The following is a 22853-nucleotide window of genomic DNA, read 5'->3' on the forward strand; positions in this document are numbered from 1 at the left end:
AGTGGGAGGAGGAAGGGCACAAAAAGGAGGTGATAGACAGGTGAAGGGAAGAGGTAAGAGGGGAGCCATAGTAGGGAGTGGCAGAAGAGGGAAGGGGGAGAAGGAAAATTGCCACAAGTTAGAGAATTCAATGTTCGTACCATCAGGTTTAAGGCTTCCTAGATGGAATATGAGGTGTTGCTCCTCCAACCTGGGAGTGTTCTTGTTGTGGCAGTAGAGGAGGCCGTGGACCGACATAGCGGAATGGGAACGGGGATTGGAATTGGAATTAAAGTGGTTGGCTATTGAGAAATCCTGCTTGTTGCGGATGGAGTGAAGGTGCTTGACAAAGCTGTCCCCAATCTACTTCGGATCTCAACAATGTAGAGAAGGCTACATCAGGAGCATCAGATATGGTAGATGACCCTGACAGACTTGTAGGCAAAGTGCTGCCATTTCATAGTATTTTACTTTCAGGTATCCAACAATGTGGATACAAGTATAATATACTGATGATAATTCAGAATCACAAAACTCTTTCAGGGCAGAAACATTTTGAAAATTTTAAGTGTACAAAAATGAAATGACATATGTAAGGTAATGAATAATTTGTACTCAAGTGGAAAGTTATTTCAAGAAAATAGAAATGTTTATTTGGAGAAAGAGGTCATTGTCCTTGCCACTTGCTTCATTGGAGGCTGTTTTACTAGCTTGAATTTCGTGAGTAGTTTGCCTCTTCACGTGTTTTGAAGGTAGGACTAATTTATCGGCTGTTGTGAGTATATCTGAAAGCTATTCTTTCAAGCTATAGGGCAGTGAATTTCTGACTTTGCTATCTTTTTGTTGGAATAATGTAGGGTTGTTGGAACTTTTCGAGTACCAATTGTCCTGAATAGTAAAATGATTATGCTGTCTTAAATGCAGATTTACTGATGTCATTTGTAAATGTGTGTTTACATGCATTTAAATTAAAGAATATTTACACTTTTTCCCTTGTTTCTTTATTAAAATTTTAAAATTTTAGAGTCACAGTGTTATATAACACTGCAACAGATGCTTCAGCCCAACTTGTTCGTGCCATGCAGGAATATGTCTGTGATGGCCCATAGCCCTTTCAATTTTTACAAATGTCTTTTAAGACCTGTCCCATCAGCTTCTGTGGCAGTTGTTTTCACCAACACCACCACCTGTATGAAAAATTTGCCCCTCAGGCCCTTTTTAAATCATTCTGCATGTTTAAATCATATTAAACATGTATCTTCTAGTTTTAGACAACGGGGAAAAAGATTGTGAACATCCACCTTGTATCTATGACCTTCCTTGTTTTATGTACTTTTATGAGATCATTTCCACACTCTGGAGAAAATTAAACCCTTCCAGTCCTGTAACGTTCTCATAAATCTGCTCTGCACTTTTTCAAGCTTAATGTCATCTGTCCTGTAGCTGAATGGCTATGACTGTACATAGTACTGTAACTTTGTTCTTACCAGTGACTTGTCCATTTGTAACCTGATATTCGAACTTCTGTCCTTGGTGTCCTGACCAATGAAGACAAGCATGCCAGCCACCACCATCATCATCCTGTCTACCTCGGGGAACTATACTTAATCCTTTGGATTTTCTGGGCTATGCACTCTCCACGCCTCTGCCATTTACTGTGCAAGTCCTGCCCTGGTTTAACCTCCCAAGGTGCAACACGTGACACCTCTCAAAGTTAAATTTCATCTCCCATGCCTTGGACCCCTTCCACAGAATATCTGGAAGAACAATTTTAAAAAGCCCTGTTTATTTAGCAAGTTAATTCTCTTCATTAGTAGTGACTATGGGAGGAAAGGAATGAAAACAGAATCGGTTTAAATATCACTGGCATATGTTGTGAAATATGCAAACACGAGGAAATCTGTAGATGCTGGAATTTCAACCAACACACAGAAAACTTACTGGTGAACGCAGCAGGCCAGGCAGCATCTATGGGAAGAGGTACAGTCAACGTTTTGGGCCGAGACCCTTCGTCAGGGCTAACTGAAAGAAGAGCTAGTAAGAGATTTGAGAGGGGGAGGGGGAGATCCAAAATGATAAGAGAAGACAGGAGGGGGAGGGATGGAGCCTAGAGCTGGACAGGTGATTGGCAAAAGGGATACGAGAGGATCATGGGACAGGAGGCCTAGGGAGACAGAAAAGAGGGAGGGGGGGAAAGCCCAAAGGATGGGCAAGGGTTATAGCGAGGGGGATAGAGGGAGAAAAAGGAGAGAGAGAAAAAGAATGTGTGTATATAAATAAATAACGGATGGGGTACAAGGGGGAGGTGGGGCATTAGCAGAAGTTTGAGAAGTCAGTGTTCATACCATCAGGTTGGAGGCTACCCAGACGGACTATTAGGTGGTGTTCCTCCATCCTGAGTGTGGCTTCATCTTGATAGTAGAGGAGGCCATGGATAGACTTAACAGAATGGGAATGGGATGTGGAATTAAAATGTGTGGCCACTGGGAGATCCTGCTTTCTCTGGGGGATAGAGCGTAGGTGTTCAGCAAAATGGTCTTCCAGTCTGTGTCGGGTCTCGCTGATATATAGAAGGCAGCATTGAGAGCACTGGATGCAGTATATCACCCCAGCCGACTCACAGGTGAAGTGTCGCCTCACCTGGAAGGACTGTCTGGGGCCCTGAATGGTTGTGAAGGAGGAAGTGTAAGGGCATGTGTAGCCCTTGTTCTGCTTACAAGGATAAGTGCCAGGAGGGAGATCGGTGGGGAGGGATGGGGGGTATGAATGGACAAGGGAGTTGCGTAGGGAGCGATCCCTGCAGAAAGCAGAGGTGGGAGGAGGGAAAGATGTGCTTAGTGATGGGATCCCGTTGGAGGTGTCGGAAGTTACGGAGAATTATAAGTTGGACCCGGAGGCTTGTGGGGTGGTAGGTGAGGACAAGAAGAACCCTATTCCTAGTTGGGTGGCGGGAGGATGGAGTGAGAGCAGATATGCGTGAAATGGGGGAGATGCGTTTGAGAGCAGAGTTGATGGTGGAGGAAGGGAAGCCCCTTCCTTTAAAAAAGGAGGACGTCTCCTTTGTCCTGCAATGAGAAGCCTCATCCTGAGAGCATGTGTGGCGGAGACAGAGAAATTGCGAGAAGGGGATGGCATTTTTGCAAGAGACAGGGTGAGAAGAGGAATAGTCCAGATAGCTGTGAGAGTCAGTAGGCTTATAGTAGACATCGGTAGATAAGCTGATAAGCAACTAGTTGTTCTCCACAAATGCGTAGGATTGTAGGTATTTTGGATCAAAACCCTGCATCAGGATTCAGAGTGCATGGTTTTGACCTATAATGTCAGCAATTCCTTTCCTCCCACAGATACTGCTTGGCCATTGGAGTCACTCCTGCAGATTGCTTATCGCTCTAGATTCCAGTATCTGCAGTGTCTGATGTCTTTATTGATTCAGCAACATTGAGATTTCATGGGTATTTAGGTACGAAAAGAACAAGGAAGACTCTGCATTAAAATAAGCTGTTGTAGAGTGCTTTTGGCGATCAGGTGAATGAGCTGTGATTAGTGTCATTGTGTTTACAGTCTTCCCTGATTGGCGGATCCTGTTTCTCCTTGTAGGCCCCCTTGACTTAATCACTTTGCTCATATCTTTTAGTAATGGACTAGACAACTGTGCTGCTCCAAAGAGCACTATATGAGGTCGTTCTTACCCTCGGCCATTAGGCTCTATAATGAGTCAACCTATCGCTGGGGAAGCAATGACCCCTTCCTGTTAGACTGTTTGAGGTAACTTGTTTTTTTATTCCTTCTTGCTGCTCTTCTAATATTTGTATATCTGTGATGCTACTGTGACACAGTAAATTCTTTTGGGATCAATAAAGTATCTCTCTATCGATCTTAATGTAACTGAACATGGACACTTCTTTCTGTGTGACTTGCTACCATGTCAAGAACAGATGAGTTGATATTTTGCATGCAATTGTCATTTTTTTTTTTGCTTTCAATTTTCACTTTAGTCTGATTGGAAATCACTGTGTTAGATCATTTCAGTTTTATAAATAGTCAAGCAACAGGAATTCTGCAGATGCTGGAAATTCAAGCAACTTTGATGTGTGTTATAAATAGTCAATATTTTATGATGGTAAGCGCTGATTCTAAACAGAATGGAAATTACCTAGATCCTTTGGGAGAGTTAGCCTGTACTCATTATTGATATAAATATTGACACCAGAGTGCTGTTTAAATGAGTTGCCAGTTAAAGCTAATTTAGCATTTTCTATAACAAACGTTTACATCATCTAACTATTTCCTATTTTCCTCTCCACCCGCTTCCCCACATTTTTTTTTGCATGTCTCTGTAGTTGTGTGATTCTTCCTTTAGGTCTCCATAAGCACCATGGTTTACAAAGCAAACTTTGTGCATTGAAAGCTGCTAATACAGGTGTCCCCCACTTTTTGAACGTTTGCTTTACGAAACCTCACTGTTACGAAAGACTTACATTAGTTACCTGTTTTCGCTAACAGAAGGTGTTTTCACTGTTACGAAAAAAGGCAGCACGTGCCCCGAGCAGCCGCTCCTCCCCCGGATTCGGAACTGCATTCTCGCCGGCATTGCTTAAACACATGCCTGTGAGCAGCCATTAGCAAGATGAGTTCTAAGGTATCGGAAAAGCCTAAAAGAGCTCGTATGGGGGTTACACTTAGCGTAAAACTAGACATTATTAAGCATTTTGATCGTGGTGAACGAAGCAAGGACAAAGTGAGTTTGGCTTGTGGAAGTTGACGAAGATGATGTTGAAGAGGTTTTGGTATCCCATGATCAAGAACTGATAGATGAAGAGCTGATGCAATTGGAAGAGGAAAGGATAACAATCAAAACGGAATGCAGTAGCGAATGGACTGAAAGTGAAGTTGTCCAGGAACTGAACATGAAGCAACTGCATGAGATTTTTGCTGCAATGATAAAGTACGACTTTAATTTTGAAAGGGTACATAGGTTTAGGGAAAATTTGCAAGATGGTTTGAGTGCTTACAAAGAACTGTATGATAGAAAAATGCGTGAGGCTAAGCAGTCAAGCAAGCCTTCCACATCAACCACAGCAGATGACGAACCTCGACCTTCAACATCAAGGCAGGCAGATATAGAAGAAGATGACCTGTGTGCCCTGATCAATGAGATGACACCCCAGTGTCCCACCACCCCAACCCCTGGGCTGAGGACTGATACATTGCTGCGGAGAATGTAGCAGTAGCAATCACCTCTGATCTGGGCGGATATTTACGTGTCGGGCGGCACCTAATTAATTAGCTTGTTTATTTCGGCTTTTTTCTTAAAGATGTGCTGGGTGCATCCCGGCTACCGCTGTACCCCTGCATGCTTCGCGGATCGGTATTGGTTGGCGGCCTGGAGGGTGGGGGCCACTGCACCACCTCAAACTCTGACTCAGCCTAACACACCATCATCAGTGTGCTTGGCGCTGTCTTCCCAATTCCCGTAACTGATACTACACTGTACATACATTATTTCTACTTTATATCGGCTGTGTATTTTTATGCGTTATTTGGTATGATTTGGCAGCTTCATAGCTTGAAGGTTACTGAAGAGAGTGTTTCTGCCGAGAGCGCTTGCATGAGATTTTCGCTATGGAGAACAGTGCGGCAATGATTGTAGAGAAGTATTTCTACTTTATAAAGGCTGTGTATTATCATATCATTCCTACTTTTACTATATGTTACTGTTATTTTAGGTTTTATGTGTTATTTGGCATGATTTGGTAGGTTATTTTTGGGTTTGCGAACGCTCACAAATTTTTCCCATATAAATAAATGGTAATTGCTTCTTCACTTTACGACATTCCGGCTTACAAATCATTTCATAGGAACACTCTACCTTCGGATGGCAGGAGAAACCTTCCCTTGTGGATGTTCTTCACATCATCTTTTAGAACTTCATAAGTGTAATCCAAAATTAAGGAGAGTTTATCTGATAACATTATTCATCTTTTCCATGAAATTTAAATCTGTGATGGAGTTTTTTATGGAGTACTCGTGAACAATGGCAGCCCCAATTTTAGAAGTTTTAGCATGTTAGCACCGTTCCAAATTGTTATTTTCCATAATATGAATACAAATGACAAATTAAATCATGGTTATCTCAAGTCTTAAGCTAACTTAAGTATGCCCTTCACATTAGTGTATTGTGGAGGAAAGTGGTATTTGAACAACATTTTCCTATTGAAGTAAATTGAATATACTCCAGTTAATAGATTTTTGTTTATATACTTGAATTTTATATTTAGGAAGTTCTGCTTGAGCCGTGTAAGAATAAACTATACTAATAGGTTACACATCTGTCGTGGTTGGTGGAACAATGTGAGGAAAATTTAGGAGCACAAATTGAATTAGTACAGCGTTAAGTTGTATTTGAGTTATTTTTCCCTGTGGTGTAGTTATAGGCCATAAAAGCATTGACGCATAGAGATTTGAATATGCTATGGCCTTGAAGGCTAATGAACATGAAGATTTAATAAAACTTTAGTCATTAGTCTTGTGTGAATGTCAGAGCACTAGCTCCATCAAGGAGATTATTGGTTCTTGCTCTTAACTTTATACTTAACTAACTTAAATTACCAGGTTTCTAACTTGTGAAATTTTAAAAGAAGGAATTTTACGATGGTTGAAATGTCTGTTCTGCAGCATCTTTATGCACATTTGCATGGGATGCATATGTTTAGTTGTGAGCAGGAAGCTGTGATTAGGTTATAATTTGTTTTCACCAAATTATAATCAGCAGTTTACACAGCACTTTTGGCTAATTGTTCAAACGTGTTTAAAACTATTATTTTAAGTACAGTACTGCAGAGCATTTCATTTGGGCAGTTTGTGATACTAAATTTAAAGTTTTTCCTTGGAGAAGTGTGTGAAGGTTGATGGGGTGTTCGTGGAACTGAGATCTATCACTGGGGTAAAGTTGCTGTATAGCTTCTCGCTTGAAATTTCTAGATCATATTCAGTGGTTAGAATGGGAAAGGATTAAACTATTCTTTTGCCTAAAGATACTTAATGATTTCTGTAGCTATTGTCTCCATTAAGCTTGGGAGTTCTAATGATTGAGGTAGTTTAGCAATAGCCCGTTACTTAAACAGAGGCTTTGGAATATGCTTAGTTAAGCTTTTGCAGCAGGTGTGTAGCTTGAGTCAGTGAATTTTCTTGCCATGATGTTTCTATTTATGCACATGACACATTTTCTGCTCAGTGGAATAGTAGGTATTTGCACAAAACCTACCATGCAGTTTTTTTTTGGAGGAACATTTAACCATGTTGCAGAATTTGTCTCTTATTGCTAAACAGTTTCATTTATCAGTTCTGTGTTACCTGTCTATTTGCATGGTTGAAGAGTTTGTCTTCAGCCCTTGGCTGATCATAATTGTAATGGGGCTGCACAGTGCATGCATAGCTGATGGAACTACTGTTTCACAACCCCAGTGACCTGGCTTTAAAACTGCTACCCAGCACCAAGTTTACAGGTTCTATCTGTGAATTTCCTCCAGGTGCTGTATATTTCCCCTGTACATAGATAAACGGTAGAATTTGTGGCTGAGTCGACGGGAATGGGGGTAGGATTAGTGTGAAGTGGGGTTCTTGGTTTGCTATGTGCATTAGGCCAAAGGGCCTGTGTTCATGTTGGGTATTTCTCTCGGACTCCATAAGTGTCTGAACACAAGTTATTGAAGCATTCATTACTTGCAGCAAATTTTGATCAATTTTATTGTAGGCTTATAAATATCTGCCCATTGTCCTAAAATGTATTATTGATCATTTTGTAGTTTCAGAACAATGCATCAATTTAACCAGTGGTCAGAATAGTAATGCTCATTTCTCTGTCAGCTACAATTGTGCATTCACACAGCTAAGCAGCTGGGAGGTATTTTTTTCGAAAACCTGACCTATGATCACACCAGTACCTTGACTTTTTCCAGTTATTTGCTAAGTGGCTTGCTTGTCGGTGTTCTGTCCAAACTAATTCTCAGTCTTGTCCTGTATCCATTTTGCCTTAAGGTATTGTGAATTGCTTTAGTGGAAACTACATTATTTTGTTTGTGTTTTTACCTTGTGTCAGATGCCTTTGCTGGTCATGTTCATTTACTGATTGAATAATAGATTGGAAGTTTCACTTGTGAAACCAATTACATGATGACTTTTGCAAGTAGTAATAGATTTGTAACATAGCACCCTTTATAGTTGTTTAAAATGAACTGGTTTGCAATTTATTTTCCTATGGAAGCAATTTTAATAGAAAATGATATGCATTGGTGCTAGCAACAATGCCAGATTTTCAAAAGTCAGGGTAGCTTTGAATGGAAAAAAAACAATTTCCTTTTTGATCTAAGTTTTCATAATAATAGTGTAACTTTGTGATGTTAGATTTTGCTTTTTTGTTCATGAATTTGTTTGATCGGTATGCAGTACTCATCCTGACAATTTGTTTCACTCATTGATCTTCTGAGCCATTTAGATAATAAGATCATAAGATATAGGAGGAGGGTTAGACCATTTGGCCTATCAATTCTGCTTCGCCATTTCATCATGGCTGATCTATTTCCCTCTCAGCTCCAATCTCCTGCCTTCTCCCTGTATCCCTTCGTGCACTGACTGATCAAAAACCTTTCAACCTCTGCCTTAAAGAAACCCAATGACTTGGCTCCACAGCTGCCGGTGGCAACAAATTCCACAGATTCACGACTCTCAGGCTAAAGAAATTCCTTCATCTCCATTCTAAATGGGTGTCCCTCTGGATTTGGACAACCTCACCATAGGAAACATCCTCCCTGCATCCACTCTATCGAGGCCTTTCAGCATTTGATAGGTTTCAATGATTTTCCCCGCCCCACCTCATTCTTCTGAATTCTGGTGAATACAGGCCCAGAGCCATCAAACACTCCTCATATGAGCAGCTTTTCAATCCCAGAATGATTTTCTTGAGTCTCCTTTAAACGTTCTCCAACGTCAGCACACCCTTTCTTCGATAAGCGACCCAAAACTGCTCATGATACTCCGTGAGGCCTCACCAGTGCCTTATAAAGCCTCAAGATTACATCGTTGCTTTCCTCACCACAGACTTAACTTGCAAATTAATCTTTAGGGAATCCTGCATGAGGACTGCAAACTCCCTTTGCACTGCAGATTTTTGAATTTCTCTCCATTTAGAAAAAAGTTTATGCTTTTATTTCTTCTACCAACGTGCATGACCATACACTTTGTGACACTGTAATCCATCTGCCACTTCTGTGCCTATTCCCCTTTTCAGTCTAAGTCCTTCTATATATAGCCTTTCTACTTCCTCAAAACTACCTGCCCCTCTACCTATCTTAGTATCATCTGCAAACTTTGCAACAAGGCCATCAATTCTATCATCCAAGTCAAGATGGAATGGTCCCAAAACAGACTCCTGTAGAAAAACCACTAGTCACCAGCAGCCAACCAGAAAAGGCTCCCTTTATTCCCACTCTTTGCCTCCTGCCAATCAGCCACGGCTGTATCCATGCTAGAATCTTTCCTGTAATATCACAGGTTCACAGCTTGTTAAATAGCCCTTGTATGGCCTTCTGAAAATCCAAGTACACAACATCCATCAATTCTCTTTGTCTATCCTGCTTGTTATTTCTTCAAAGAATTCCAACAGATTTGGTCAGGCAAGATTTTAGCTAAAGGAAAGCATGCTGATTATGGGCTTTTTTATTATCACGTGCCTCTAAGTGCCCTGAAACCACATCTCTGAAAATCAACTCAAACATCTTCCCAACCACTGAGGTCAGACTAACTGGTCTATAATTTTGTTTCTTCTGCCTCTCTCTCTTCTTGAAGAGTGGAGTGACATTTGCAATTTTGCAGTCCTCCGGAACCATGCCAGAATCCATTCATTCTTGAAAGATCATTACTAAATCCACCACAATCTCTTCAGCCACCTCTTTCAGAACCCTGCATTGTAGGCCATCTGGTCCAGGTGACATTATCTACATTGAAAACTTTCAGTTTCTCAAATACCTTCTCTGTTGTAATGAATTTCACCAACTACTGCCCCGTGACACTCTTGAACTTCCATCATACTGCTAGTGTCTTCCACAATGAAGATTGATGCAAAGTCCTTGCTCAGTTTGTTCACCATTTCCTTGTTCTCCATTACTACCTCTCTGGCATTATTTTCCAGCTGCTCAATATCCACAGTTGCCTCTCTTTTAGACTTGTACATCTGAAGAAACTTTTTGTATTTTCTTTAATATTATTGGCTAGCTTACCTTCGTATTCCAGTTTTTCCTTCTTTAAGACTTTTTAGTTGCCTTCTGTTGATTTTTAATAGCTTCCGTATCCTACTTCCAACTAATTTTTGTTGTATTATATGGTCTCTCTTTGGCTTTTATGTTAGCTTTCATTTTTCTTGTCAGCCAAGGGGGCATCATCCTGCCTTTAGAATCTGACTGCTTCTTTTGGATATATGAGCTGTGCCTTCTGAATTACTCCCAGAAATTCCAGACATTGCTGCTGTGCCTTTATCCCTGCTGGTGTTCCCTTCCAATCAAATTTGGTCAGCTCCTTTCACATGCCTACATAATTCCCTTTACTGCACTGTAATACTGGTACAGCTGACTTTACCTTCGTAAATTGCAGGGTGAATTCTATCATATTATGATCACTGCCTCCTAACGGTTCCTTTACCTTAACTTCTCTAGTCAGTTACAGTTCATTGCAAAAGACCCAGTGAGGAATAGCTGATCCCCTTGTAGGCTCAGCCACCAGCTGCTCTAAAAAGCATGTCATTAGTGCCACTGTGTATCAATAGTTCAGTCTGCTCATCCTCCCCCTTCAGAATGCTGTGGATCTGATCTGAGATATCCCTGCTCCTGACGCCCGCGAGGCAACATACCAGATGGGTGTTTCTACATCATCCACAGAATCTCATCTTTGTCCCTCTACCTATGGAATCTCCTATCACTACTGCAGTCCTCTTTACCTCTCATCTCTTCTGAGGCTCAGTGCCACAGATCCGGTCGCTGTGGCTCCCCCCAGTAGGTCTTGCCCTCAACAGTATCCAAAGTTGTATACTTATTATCGAGGGGAATGGTCTTAGGGGTACTCTGCACCGGCTGCCCGTTTCCCTTCCTTCTCCTGACAGTCACACAGTTACCTGCCCCCTGCAACCTGTGGGGTGGGGGGGCTACCTCCCTGCATCCCCTATCTGTCTCCTGTTGGAGCCGAAGGTCATCAAGCTGCAGCTCCAATGCCTTAATACGTCCTCTGAGGAGCTGCAGCTCGGTGCGCCTGGTGCAGGTGTGGTTAACTGAGACTGGAGGCCCCTCAGAGTTCCCGCATCTTACATGCAGACCAAAACATTGCCCCTGGAGCCATTCTCGCTGCTCTAACAGGTGAAGAATGAAAAATAGAGGAAGAAGAAACTTACCAGATGCTTACCTTGCCCAAACCTGTTGAGACACAGCCACTTCAACATTGGCCCACTCACACAATGGCCACTCCACTCGCCCCTGCATTATTTTTATTTGCCCCTTCTAATGACTCCCGTTCACTGATTGGGTGCAGTCCAACTCCAAAAACTGCCATGAAGCGCTGCCTTTTTAAAACTTCAGCTGCAAACCTAAATGAAATCGCTACCCCTTCTCGTGTCCTGCTCACTGATCGCGGTCCAACTCCTCATGTTTCCCATTTATGGATCTGTCTCTCCCTTGCCTTCCCTCCCTGCTTAAACTACTGTACTGTTTTTCTATCCTAAGAAATGAATTACGTTGATGTCTTTGATTGCTGAAGATCTTTAAATTCAGTTTGGCTGCTGAGTGGCATGCTACTTTAAACTTTCAATGAATATACAGTGTAGGATCACTTTATCTGCTGAGTACCAACATTTTCCTCTTTTGAAAGAGCAGTTCTATGTTTTATCAATTGATCAGACCCTAACCAAGCTATGATTCAGGTGGTTTTGAATTCAAAGCACAGTCAGTGCTTTATGCACAAAGATTGAGGCCAGGGGTGACAAACCTTTTTTTGAGCAGAGATTATTATTGATTAATGAAATAGAAACAATAATTATGGATTTTTGTAAGGAAAATGACTAAGTCCTGTGGTTTATTTACTTATTCTTTTACTATTGATAAAAATATAACAGATTGAAATAACTGAGGTATTTTAGAAAATTTGTTCAATGTTATTAATAATTAATCTTTTAAGCTGGTGTGAGATGTTTCCTGTGAAAACATCCTCCTGCTCTCAAGTTCGATAAAATTACTTGCTGTTTCATTTCATTTGGCGGTGAAGACCAACATTATGTATCTTGTTGTTATACATGGGGTTAAAAAGAGCCGAGCGGCATTGCACGTGCTGCGTGTGTGCACTCTGTATTCGGCACGTGTGCCATGCATTCACCACCCCGACTGATAATTGAGTGCAATACTGAGGGAGTGGCACACTGCCAGCAAGGCTGCTGGTTGAGCAAAATAAAATTTAGCCTCACCTGCACTCTCGGGTGCAAGTTCAAGCAGACAAGTGAACTGCAGTGTTCTGGCTTATGTTAATCTCCCTACTGTCATTTTAAAAATGGATTATTTGATCATTATCACATTACCATTTGTGAAAGCTCCCTGCATTCATATTGACTATTACAATACCTACCTTTATAATAATGCTGACCTTACAAAAGCTTTTCATTATCTAAAAAACGTTTTAGGAACATAAAATATAAATGCAATCGTTTAAACTACTCCAGCTCCATCCTGTCTGTGAAGTCTTACTACTTTTTTCCCCTGTGACATTCATGCGCCTTTTTGGTGTGTTGCTAAATGGTTTGGCCCTCACCTGGTTTTAAGCTCCTTTAGTGAAGACTGCAATCCCTACAGCCGCTGCTACAAATTCTGTGCCTTATTGTATAGGTGTCATGGGTTCCCCCAGTGTCTCCACCACAGTGATTTGTTCTTTGAGAGTTCATGCCTCATGCTCCAGGAGTCTTGTGCAGTGAGGTTCTGCATTTCTTACCAGACATATCCAAGTTTTACTGTTTCCTTGTGCTTCTGTTTCTCACTTCCTTGATGGCTGTGAGCTTCCATTATTCCCTTGGCCGAACCACCAGCTCTCCTTTCCTGAAGCTCGTGGCATCAGTCTTGCTCTTTAACACCCTCATGCTTTTAAATTTTTCATTGCATTTTTGTTAACGTCCTTGAACTGCTTTACTACCTTGGAGTCACCGTTTTAATTAGTCGATGCTGAAGCTGCCTAATCCACTTTTAGCATGAGTGAACAGCAAGCTACATGATCCATTCCTGTTCAATCTGAATGCAGCTCTCAACCCTTGAAGCCAGTTGTCAAATCAGAGATTTCAATGTAAATACAAATAACGTCTGAAGAACTATTATTGTCGTCCAGTCTTAGGTGATGAAAATTATCACCATTGGATGCCTATACCGCTGAAAAATTGTTTGGAAATGTTACACCATCTCCACAATTTCAAATAATGTCTTATTCCTGTTCTTAACTAACTTTAAGCAACATTTCTTATTAGCTTTCTGAAATAGTGACTTTGTTATTTGGTTCTATTCAAATAATAAGTTCCCCTAATAACTTAAAAAAAACTTAAATGTCCTGTTTTTCCACCTCTTTGGAAATGTTCCTGTTAAATCAATTTGCTTGTTATTAATACAACTGAATAATGTTGCTAGGCAAATTGTGCCATGTCCAGGGACATTTTGAATTGATATTATGAGCCTGGTCAGGCTCACCGGAAGATTATTAGGTAGGAGAAACCTGATTATATCCTTTTCCCTCTGCTTTGATTAATAAGACTAATGTCTGTGACATTACTTAAGAGCATGAATTGAACCAGCTGCTTAATGAATTAATTTATCTTGCATTTTGTCCTGTGAACTTGACATAAATTGAGGTGGACCCTGGTCCCAAAAGGTTACCAGTATCTCACAGTTACAAATCCAAGTGTGATGATGAGCACTCTCTGGGTGATTGACTTTGGCAAATGTACCTTTTGTTCCATTTGTCAAATATTTAGATATTCAGAGATATAGTGCAGAATTAACCCTTCTGGCCTTTGGGAGGAAATCGGAGCACCGAGAAAAAATCCACACATTCTGTGGAGAGGATGTGCAGACTCTTTCCAGAGGACGCTGGGATTTGCAGTCTCTACCCTGAGCTATGGCCACTACACCAGAGTGGTGCCCCAAGAGTACAAGTCACTAGGTTCTGCAGAATAGGAAATCTGGCTGTGCTTTTTCTGCTAAGCAAGGACATAAACCATTGCAACACACATAAAAGTTGCTGGTGAATGCAGCAGGCCAGGCAGCATCTCTAGGAAGAGGACTGCACCTCTTCCTAGAGATGCTGCCTGGCCTGTTGCATTCACCAGCAAATTTTATGTGTGTTGCTTGAATTTCCAGCATCTGCAGAATTCCTGTTGTTTGCATTTTTACATAAACCATTGCATAGTTCTAGCTTCAGGTAAGTAAGGCTCAAATCTGAATCACGCTGGCCAGGCAATGGAGGGTGTAGCAGACTAGAAAAGAGCACAAATGCTTGTGCCTGGAAATATCTGACTGTTGGTAAAGTGCAATGTGCCTTTCATTCCCTCAACTAAAATTTCTTATTTGACATTATACTGCTTTATTTTCATGTCTGTAAGTTGTTAAAATTTAATTGGATAGTCGTATTGCTCCCAACACTGTCTGAGCACTTCAACCAGTATCAGTACAAGTGCATTTTGTCCAGCAATTTGTATTTCTGAGGGAAACAAAAATACTTCAGTCAGACCCCAGTGCAAGCAGCTATATAAGCACACACAACTGTTTGTGCAATGAGGATGGGGCCAGACACTCTGGAGTTGAGAAGAATGAGAGGGGATCTTATAGAAACATACAAAATTTTGAAAGGGATAGATAAGATAGAAGTAGGAAAGTTGTTTCCATTGGTAGGTGGGACTAGAACTAGGGGACATTGCCTCAAGATTCAGGGGAGAAGATTTAGTACGGAGATGAGGAGAAACTTTTTTCCCCAGAGAGTGGTGAATCTGTGGAATTCTCTGCCTCGGGAAGCAGTTGAGGCTTCTTCACTAAATATATTTAAGATAGTTAGATTTTTACATAGCAGGGGAATTAAGGTTTATGGGGAAAAGGCAGGTAGATGGAGCTGAGTTTACGGACAGATCAGCCATGATCTTATTGAATGGTGGGGCAGGCTCGATAGGGCGGATGGCCTACTCCTGCTCCTATTTCTTATGTTCTTAAGACACCTAAGGTTAATTTTGTCTGTCTTTCCATTGTTTCTCTTTTTCCAAGTGGACACTTTAAAATATTCAGTCACCTACCAGAGGACCTATATGTGGTCAGTAGCACCAAACTCTGAGCTCAGATTGAATGTGTTGTCCAACTAGTTTTATGGGTTTGGATCTTCTGCCTGGTTTAGGTCAGCTTGGCCAATCTTCCTTGTGCCGTTCTGAGAAGCTGCTTGGCTGCAGCAATGTGCACTTCAGATAATGGCATGAAACAACTTCGTATATGCACCTACACAGAATTATAACTTAAGTTGGAATGTATAGACCACAGCAGGATTGCTCAAACAAATAGGTTTGATTTTGCCAGCTTTTTAGACTGTGTAACTGCAGCCTTGAGTGACAGCTAGAAATAGTTAACGGCTTTCCTTTCATTTCCTGCAGAACACTGAGCTGGGCTAATACCATCCTGACATATTGTAAGAGAAATCCAGGCTGAAAGATCCTGTCCTCTGCTTCACTTTGCTTCTTGTCCTTGCTGTGTTGCAGTTTCTTGTTTGTCAATGATGCAGATGGAGGAAAGGCTATTGTGACTTGAAGATACTGAATTTCAGAGTGGACAGCAAAGAACGATCTTAGCCAAAAGGTAGATATGAATTCAGTTCATTGTTGGATAGGGCACTTATTCAAGCTTTGAAACGTACTGTGCTTGCTGTTCTGCAGCTGCTTCTAAAGCAATATTATGCTGCAGTTCTAGTTTTGCGGTGGCTAGCTTTTAATCAGAAAAATAAATCATTGTTTCACGGTCAGTACTTCGCTCAAAGTTCAGCTTTTGTTTTAGAATTAAGTAAGTAATTTTTGGGAGATTATGGGAGAGAAATTGCTGTTGATCTTGAATTGATATTCAGCTATTATGGGTAACATTACCTTTAATTAGGAGTTTTTTACATGACAAATCAAAGCAGTGTGCAGTTTTAAAAAACATTGATTTTATAGAGGTTATTGGGAGGAATTACTTTCTCTACTGTCCTGTGAAGCAGCATGGAAGTGTAGTGGTTAGTGCAATCGATATACAGTGCCAGTGATCACTGGTGTTCAACTCCCTCTGCATCTGTGTGTTCTCCCTGTGATCACATGGGTTTCCCTCGCTGCTTCTGTTTCCGTCCATCTTCCAAAGGTGTGCGGTTAGGGTTAGAGAGAATTTTTTTGGGCTGCTATATTGGGGCTGGAAGAGTGGTGACGTTTGTGGGCTGCCCCCAGCACAATCTTTGGGTTGTGTTAGTAATCAGAATCATGTTTAATGTCACCAGCATATGTCGTGAAATTTGTTAACTTAGTGGCAGCAGTACAATGAAATACGTGATAATACAGGGAGTGAAAAAGAAAATAATTTATAGTAAGTATAGATGTGTATATTAAATAGTTAAATTAAAAATAGTGCAAAAACAGAAATAATATTTTTTTTAAAAATGCTGTGGTGTTCATGGGTTCAATGTCCATTTAGGAATCGGATGGCAGAGAGGAAGAAACTGTTTCTGAATTGTTGAGTGTGTGCCTTCTGGCTTCTGTATGGTAATAGTGAGAAGAGGGCATCTTGACATGGGTGTTAGTATTGCCCAGGTGATCTAAGGTTGTGTGAAGAGCCATTAAGATTGAATCTGCTTAGACCTATTGTGGCAAAAGGCAAATTGCAGTGGGCCCAGGTCCTTGCTGAGGTAGAAGTTGATTCTAGCCATGACCAATCTCAAACATTTCATAGATGTGAGTGCTACTGGACGATAGTCATTAAGGCAGCTCACATTACTCTTCTTGGGTACTGGTATAATCATTGCTCTTTTGAAGTGCGTGGGGACTTCTGACTGTGACAGTGAAATGTCCTTGAACATTCCCTGTCAGCTGGTTTTCAGTACCTTACCAGGTACTGCATTGGGGCCTGACACCTTGCGAGGGTTCACCCTCCTAAAAGACAGCCTAACATTGGCCTCTGAGACAGAGATCACAGGGTCACTGGGTAAAGCAGGGATCTTCATATGTGTAGTTATATTCTCCCTTTTCAAAGTGTTGAGCTCATCTGGTAGTGAAGCATTGCTGACATTCATGCTATTGGGTTTCACTTTGTAGGAGGTAATGTCTTGCAAACCCTGCCACAGTTGGCGAGCATCCAATGACACCTCCAACCTTGCTCAGAATTGTTTCTTCTTTCTTGAACTTGTCCTCCGTATGTCATACCTGGTTTTCCAGTACAGACCTGGGTCATCAGATTTAAATGCCATAGATCCAGCCCTCAGCAGATGATGAACCTCCTTGTCCATCCACGGTTTTGGTTTGGCAATGTGCAAGTTTTCGTAGGCACACACTCATCCACACAGGTTTTAATGAAGTCAGTAACAACTGGGGCATTCTCATTCAGATTCAAAAATGAATCCCTGAACACAGTCCAGTCCACCTATTCAAAGCAGTCCTGTAAGCGCTCCTGTGCTTCCCTTGTCCATACCTTCTTGGTCCTCATTACTGGTGCTGCAGTTTTTAGTCTCCGTTGATCATCAGGGTGTAGAAGTACAGCCAGGTGATCAGACCTTCTGAAGTGTATTTGACACAAAACAATGAATTTCACTCTATTTTGAAGTACCTGTGACAAATAAAGCTTGTCTCTATCTTTACCCTGGCAAGTAAAATATTATTTTGCAATTTCTTTTCCGCCAGTCCTGTGACAAATTAAGTTGATACAACTGTGATACCTCACCCAAGTGACCATTTGCAATGTAGGTGTTGTGAATGTTCAGAGGTCATTCAATAGTCCAAGACTCAGAGACCTGAGAATTGTACATATCCAGCTTTGAGTCATTCAGCAAATTGCCAAGGAGGAAAGAAGACATTTATTTTAATGTCAGAACATCAGAATCAAGTTTATTATCACCAGCAAATGTCATGAAATGTGTTGCCTTTGCGGCAGCAGTTCAAGGCAATACATAATAAATATAGAAAAAAATCTGAGTAAGTTTATTAAATATAACAAATCCATTGCAGTGGCATTATGTAAACCAGTGCTAAATAATGAAAATTGCTTATTTCTGATCATGAAGTACATCAGCTGCAAATGAAGTTTCCTGTTTTCTTATGACATAGGATTCTATTTACCCCATTGGTTTTATGCTGTTTCAAAGGTACATTTAATGTCAGAGAAATGTATACAATATACATCCTGAGATGCTTTCTCTTCGCAACCCTCCGCAAAAACAGGAGTGTCCCGAAGAATGAATGACAGTTAAATGTTAGAACCCCAAAGTCCCCCCCCCACCCCCCAGCAGCAAGCAACAATCCTTCCTCCCCCCACCTGCAATAAAAAGCATCGGCACTGCCACTGAGCACTCAAGCGTGAGCAAAGCAACAGAAAAGAGACAGACTTGCAATTACCCCAAAGACTTCATATTTCACCCGGTATCAACATACCACAGGCGCTCTCTCTCCCTAATATAGGAGACAGAGGTGTCTCTGTTTCACAGCGGGAGGGATGACATATCAAACAACTCACTGGTTTACGATGTTAGCAGTCCGTTACGTCACTTTTTTTCGAGCTCTGTGCCCAAATATCTCGTGTCTCTGGGCACACAGCCATAGATATTCTGAATCCCCCGACGACACGTGGAAACCCTGCCGTGACACCAACCTTCAATATGCCCGTCTCCAGAGCCCCAAGGTCCTCAGCCTCCAAAGTCGAGCCAAACTCTTAGGCCGAGCCCTTGGTGTGCTGAACAACGGCGGGTTATGAAACTCCTGAGAATGGGCCCCACTCCCGCAAAGAGCCGTAGTCAGTGTGTAACTCCAGGTCAGGGTCTTCAAAAGAACCCTGAAAGGGGAAAACAGATATTAAATATGGAAATAGAGTCGTTTCTGAAGATGCAAGCAAAGGAGTCGCTGTTTAGCGCTATCATCACTGCACTCCACATCTCGTGATCATGGAATAATCTAATGACCCCACTGCAGCCTACTGTCCCTATGTTACCATGAACTACCACAGCACCCACCCCCACCTCCATCCACCAATATTCCATCACTGTTCCACGAACCAAGGGCAATTTATTGTGGCCAAGTAAACTGCCAAATTGCATGTCTTTGGGATGTGAGACAAAGTTAGAGTACCTGACTGAAGTCCACGTGGTCACCAGGAGAACGTTCAACCTCCACACAGACGAAAAGGGAGATCAGGATTGCTGACGCTATGAGGTATGCTGAACATCAGGCATTGCTTAAATTAAGAAAGGAAACACATTTGACTAACCTGCACATTCATTTACGAACATCATCAAGTGATTTGAATCATTGAATTGGAACAGCACTTGTCTAGTACCTGTTTAGATAGAAATGGTTAGCCTGGATTTAATGGGGGAGAATAGACGGTCTCTCTAAAACTTTGTATCCAAGGTGTGATTGTTAAAATTAACAATGAATGATTCAAACTTTTATCAAGATTTCTATACAAGAGTGGCAGAATGTTTATTTATCATCAACTCTTTAAATTCTGGGTAGAATTTCAGATAAGTTGTTAATTCATTTTAAAATCACAAGTTATAATGAAAAGTGTAATGTTCAAAATGAACGAGGGAAAGTGAGTCACAATTTTTCTCCAGAACGGCACATTGCTGGCAGGGTCAGCGTGACTGCCCATTCCAAGTTACCCTTGCAAATGTGGCAGTGAACTACTGCCTTGTACCTCGACAGTCCTTGAAGGAATGTTGGTACATTGGTACATTTCCAAGTGAGATGCGTAAATGTGTGTCTGCTGGTCATAATCTCGTTCATGTCCAACATTGCATGCTGTTGAGGTGCTGTTGGGGTAGCTTGTGTGAGTAACTGTAGTGCATTTTATTGTCGGTTCACACTGCGGCTATTGTGTAGTGGTGGTGGATTAAAACGATGTTTTGTGAAGTAGATGGGATACCAGTCAAATGGACTACTTCATTCGACATGCCACTTGAAAGTTGTTGGAATTGCACTCATTACGAGCAAACGGAGTTTCCCAAAATATTCCTGACGTGATTCGACATATAATGCTCTTAAGACAATGAAATGTTCCTGTTAATGAATTATGGAAGGGCTTGGATTAGTCATGCACATGGAATGTATAACACTGAGAAAGGTAATGTGTTACAACACTGCTTGTGAAAGTGCATCATCTCAATATGTGGGGAGATGAGGTAGAAGAGGGAAAGTTCAAAGGATTCTAAGCCTTTAAGTGAGTTGGCATTTAATGTCTGTACATTATGCTAAATAATTTAACTGAACTAATTAAATGATACAGTGCAGATCTGAAATAGTGCCACTACAGCTGTGTTTCATGATAGAGAAATACCCTATTCAACTCATTGAGTTGATGTTGGTTCTCTTTTACTCCAGTATACATTATTTTCTTATTTTCCGGTAAATATTTTTCATGCCAGTGCTCGTACGATGTCCTTTTCCTATTAAACATCTCGTGTTTAAAAGGAAAAGCACTTTTGCACATGCCTCAGCCATCGGGCAGGTGGGGTTCGGCAGCCTGCCTAAGAGCAGGAAAACTCTTATTTTCAACCTCCACAGCCTTGCAGCCACCCATGGGAAAGGCTTCAGGAGTAAACCCTGAGGATGAAATCCGGATCCGGGGTCTCTAAGGCAGTTTGATGTTGTCTACAGCTTCATTCTGGCAACCTCTGCGACGACACTGGTGCCAAGCTTGCCCTTCCCTTGAACTACATCAGTGACGTGGAGAGGGGGAACCCGCTGCATGGGCAACAGCCGGTTCTTCAAATCTTTCAGCCCAGGCTTGTGCCCTGGAGAGGACACAGTCCACCAGAGGCGCAAGCCCACAATCCCCTGGGATCGATGGCTGCCTATTCTCTCAGCCATATATCAGTGTTTCCTATTCCTTGCACCATCAGCTAATTGGAACAGATTTTCAGCCTCAATTGAACATGTCATGATCTTGTACACCGTATCAAATTTCCCCTTACCTCTTTCTCTCCAAGAAGCCCAACCACCAGAATTTTCTACCTGGTTGTTGAAACTCCTCATTTCTGAAACTGTTTTATTAACCTTCTTCTGCATTGCCTTGAGGACTTGCCCATCCATCCAAATATGATGATTAGTAATGGATATAATACCCTTGTTATGTATATGGGCTTTGAAGCTTTGATTATATGTCCCTGTTTCAGTGCTTGTATTTATTAAAGAAGTTCAGATTCTGTACATATTGCTAACTTCCTTCTCAACATGTCCTGTTATCTGTTAGATCAGTGAAGTAAACTCAAGGGTTATTATTTCCTGCACTCGCTTTAGAATTCTGATCGTCCAATATTGCTTGTCCTGAACTGCATCATCAATTGGTATCGCAATACATTTCTGTATTGTATGTCTTTTATAACTTTTGCCTTTTATTAGCCTTCGTCTCATTGTAGTTGATTAGAGTCAACTTCCTCAATTTGCATCGTTGCCATTTTTAATATAATTGACAAACTGAACTTCTACTCTTTATATTAATATTTATTTTCATCAGCAATACGAAGTGGCCCCAGCACTGATGCTTGAGAAAATACTCTGTCTACCATAGTTTTATAACGCCATAAAAGGAGATTATTTGGCCCATTGAGTTGATACCAGCTCTGAGAAAGCACAGCAGTCACATTCTCCTTATTTTCTCTGTCAGCTTTCTCCATGCCCATTGACATCCCTGATACTCAGCTAGTTATGCTTGGACAGTTTACAGTAAACAGTTAGCCTAACAAATGTTAGGTCATTTGGTGGGGTGGGGGGGGGAGAGTGGAACCAAATAGTCGTAGCGTGAACACGCAAATACTTTGCAGACAGTACTTGGACATCAGGTTTTAATCTGGGCTGTTGTAGCTGTGAGCCAGCTGGTGAAATTAATACCACTGTGTACTACTTGTCTTTTTGCCCATAAAACTTCTTTTTGTTATTAAATTGATAATGATATTCTTCTCCACTCTCAGCCCTGATGCAGGGTGTTGACCTGAGATATGGAACTTGGCTTAGCTAAGTATTCAGAAATATTCTTGTGTGTTTTCCCCACGCTAATAAAAAGTCTTAACTTTTTACCTACTTTGCCTTCAAGTATCTTTAGCAAATCCAGGTTTGGTGCATATAAATTTTACCAAACTCCTTCTGTCCTTGATCTGTCCTGCGAGTTACATCTTGAAAACTATTCGAGATGTAAAACATGATCTATTTGTTCACAAAATCAGAGTAATTTTGTTGTCCCTTTGCTAAACACACATGCTAGGAGTTTTTTTTTGTTTAAGTTGCTCCTTAACTAATGATGTCTTAAAGTGTACTGCATCTTTTCAGAAGCTTTTGAGTAGATTGCAAATACATGCACTATTTATTTGCCAGCTTCTTGTATCCTGGTATGCAAAGTATTGGAGCACAGCATTTATTTGCTTTACATCCACTTAATAAATAACTTTATAATTCCTTGTAATTATATATCTGTTCACCAATGATTCATCAACATTTGCTGTGTATCTGGTATCTTCTGTATTGAAGGAACATTTATACATTGCCTCAAGTATTTAGATATGATGAAACAAGGAATGGAAAGAGGAGATACTGTTAAATTTGGACTTTCACATGA

General features: G+C 41.1%; 1 protein-coding gene across 21 annotated transcripts in view; it reads left to right on the top strand.

Annotated features, from left to right (window-relative positions):
• plekha7b (pleckstrin homology domain containing, family A member 7b) overlaps positions 1-22853 on the top strand; it is a 424118-nt gene that overhangs the window by 230905 nt on the left and 170360 nt on the right. The window contains exon 1 of one of the 21 annotated variants that reach the window (XM_072272500.1): positions 15791-15875. The exons of 19 other annotated variants lie outside the window; for them this stretch is intronic. Coding sequence is in view for 1 of the 2 variants with exons in the window: in XM_072272494.1 (XP_072128595.1) it covers positions 19449-19453 (5 nt within the window). In the remaining variant the exon portion in view is untranslated. Of the gene's footprint in view, positions 1-15790; positions 15876-19433; positions 19454-22853 lie in introns of those variants that run through there. One more of the 21 variants, XM_072272494.1, reaches the window with a different exon arrangement.

Source organism: Mobula birostris, chromosome 11 (genome assembly GCF_030028105.1).
Source record: "Mobula birostris isolate sMobBir1 chromosome 11, sMobBir1.hap1, whole genome shotgun sequence".
NCBI classification, from domain to species: Eukaryota; Metazoa; Chordata; class Chondrichthyes; order Myliobatiformes; family Myliobatidae; genus Mobula; species Mobula birostris.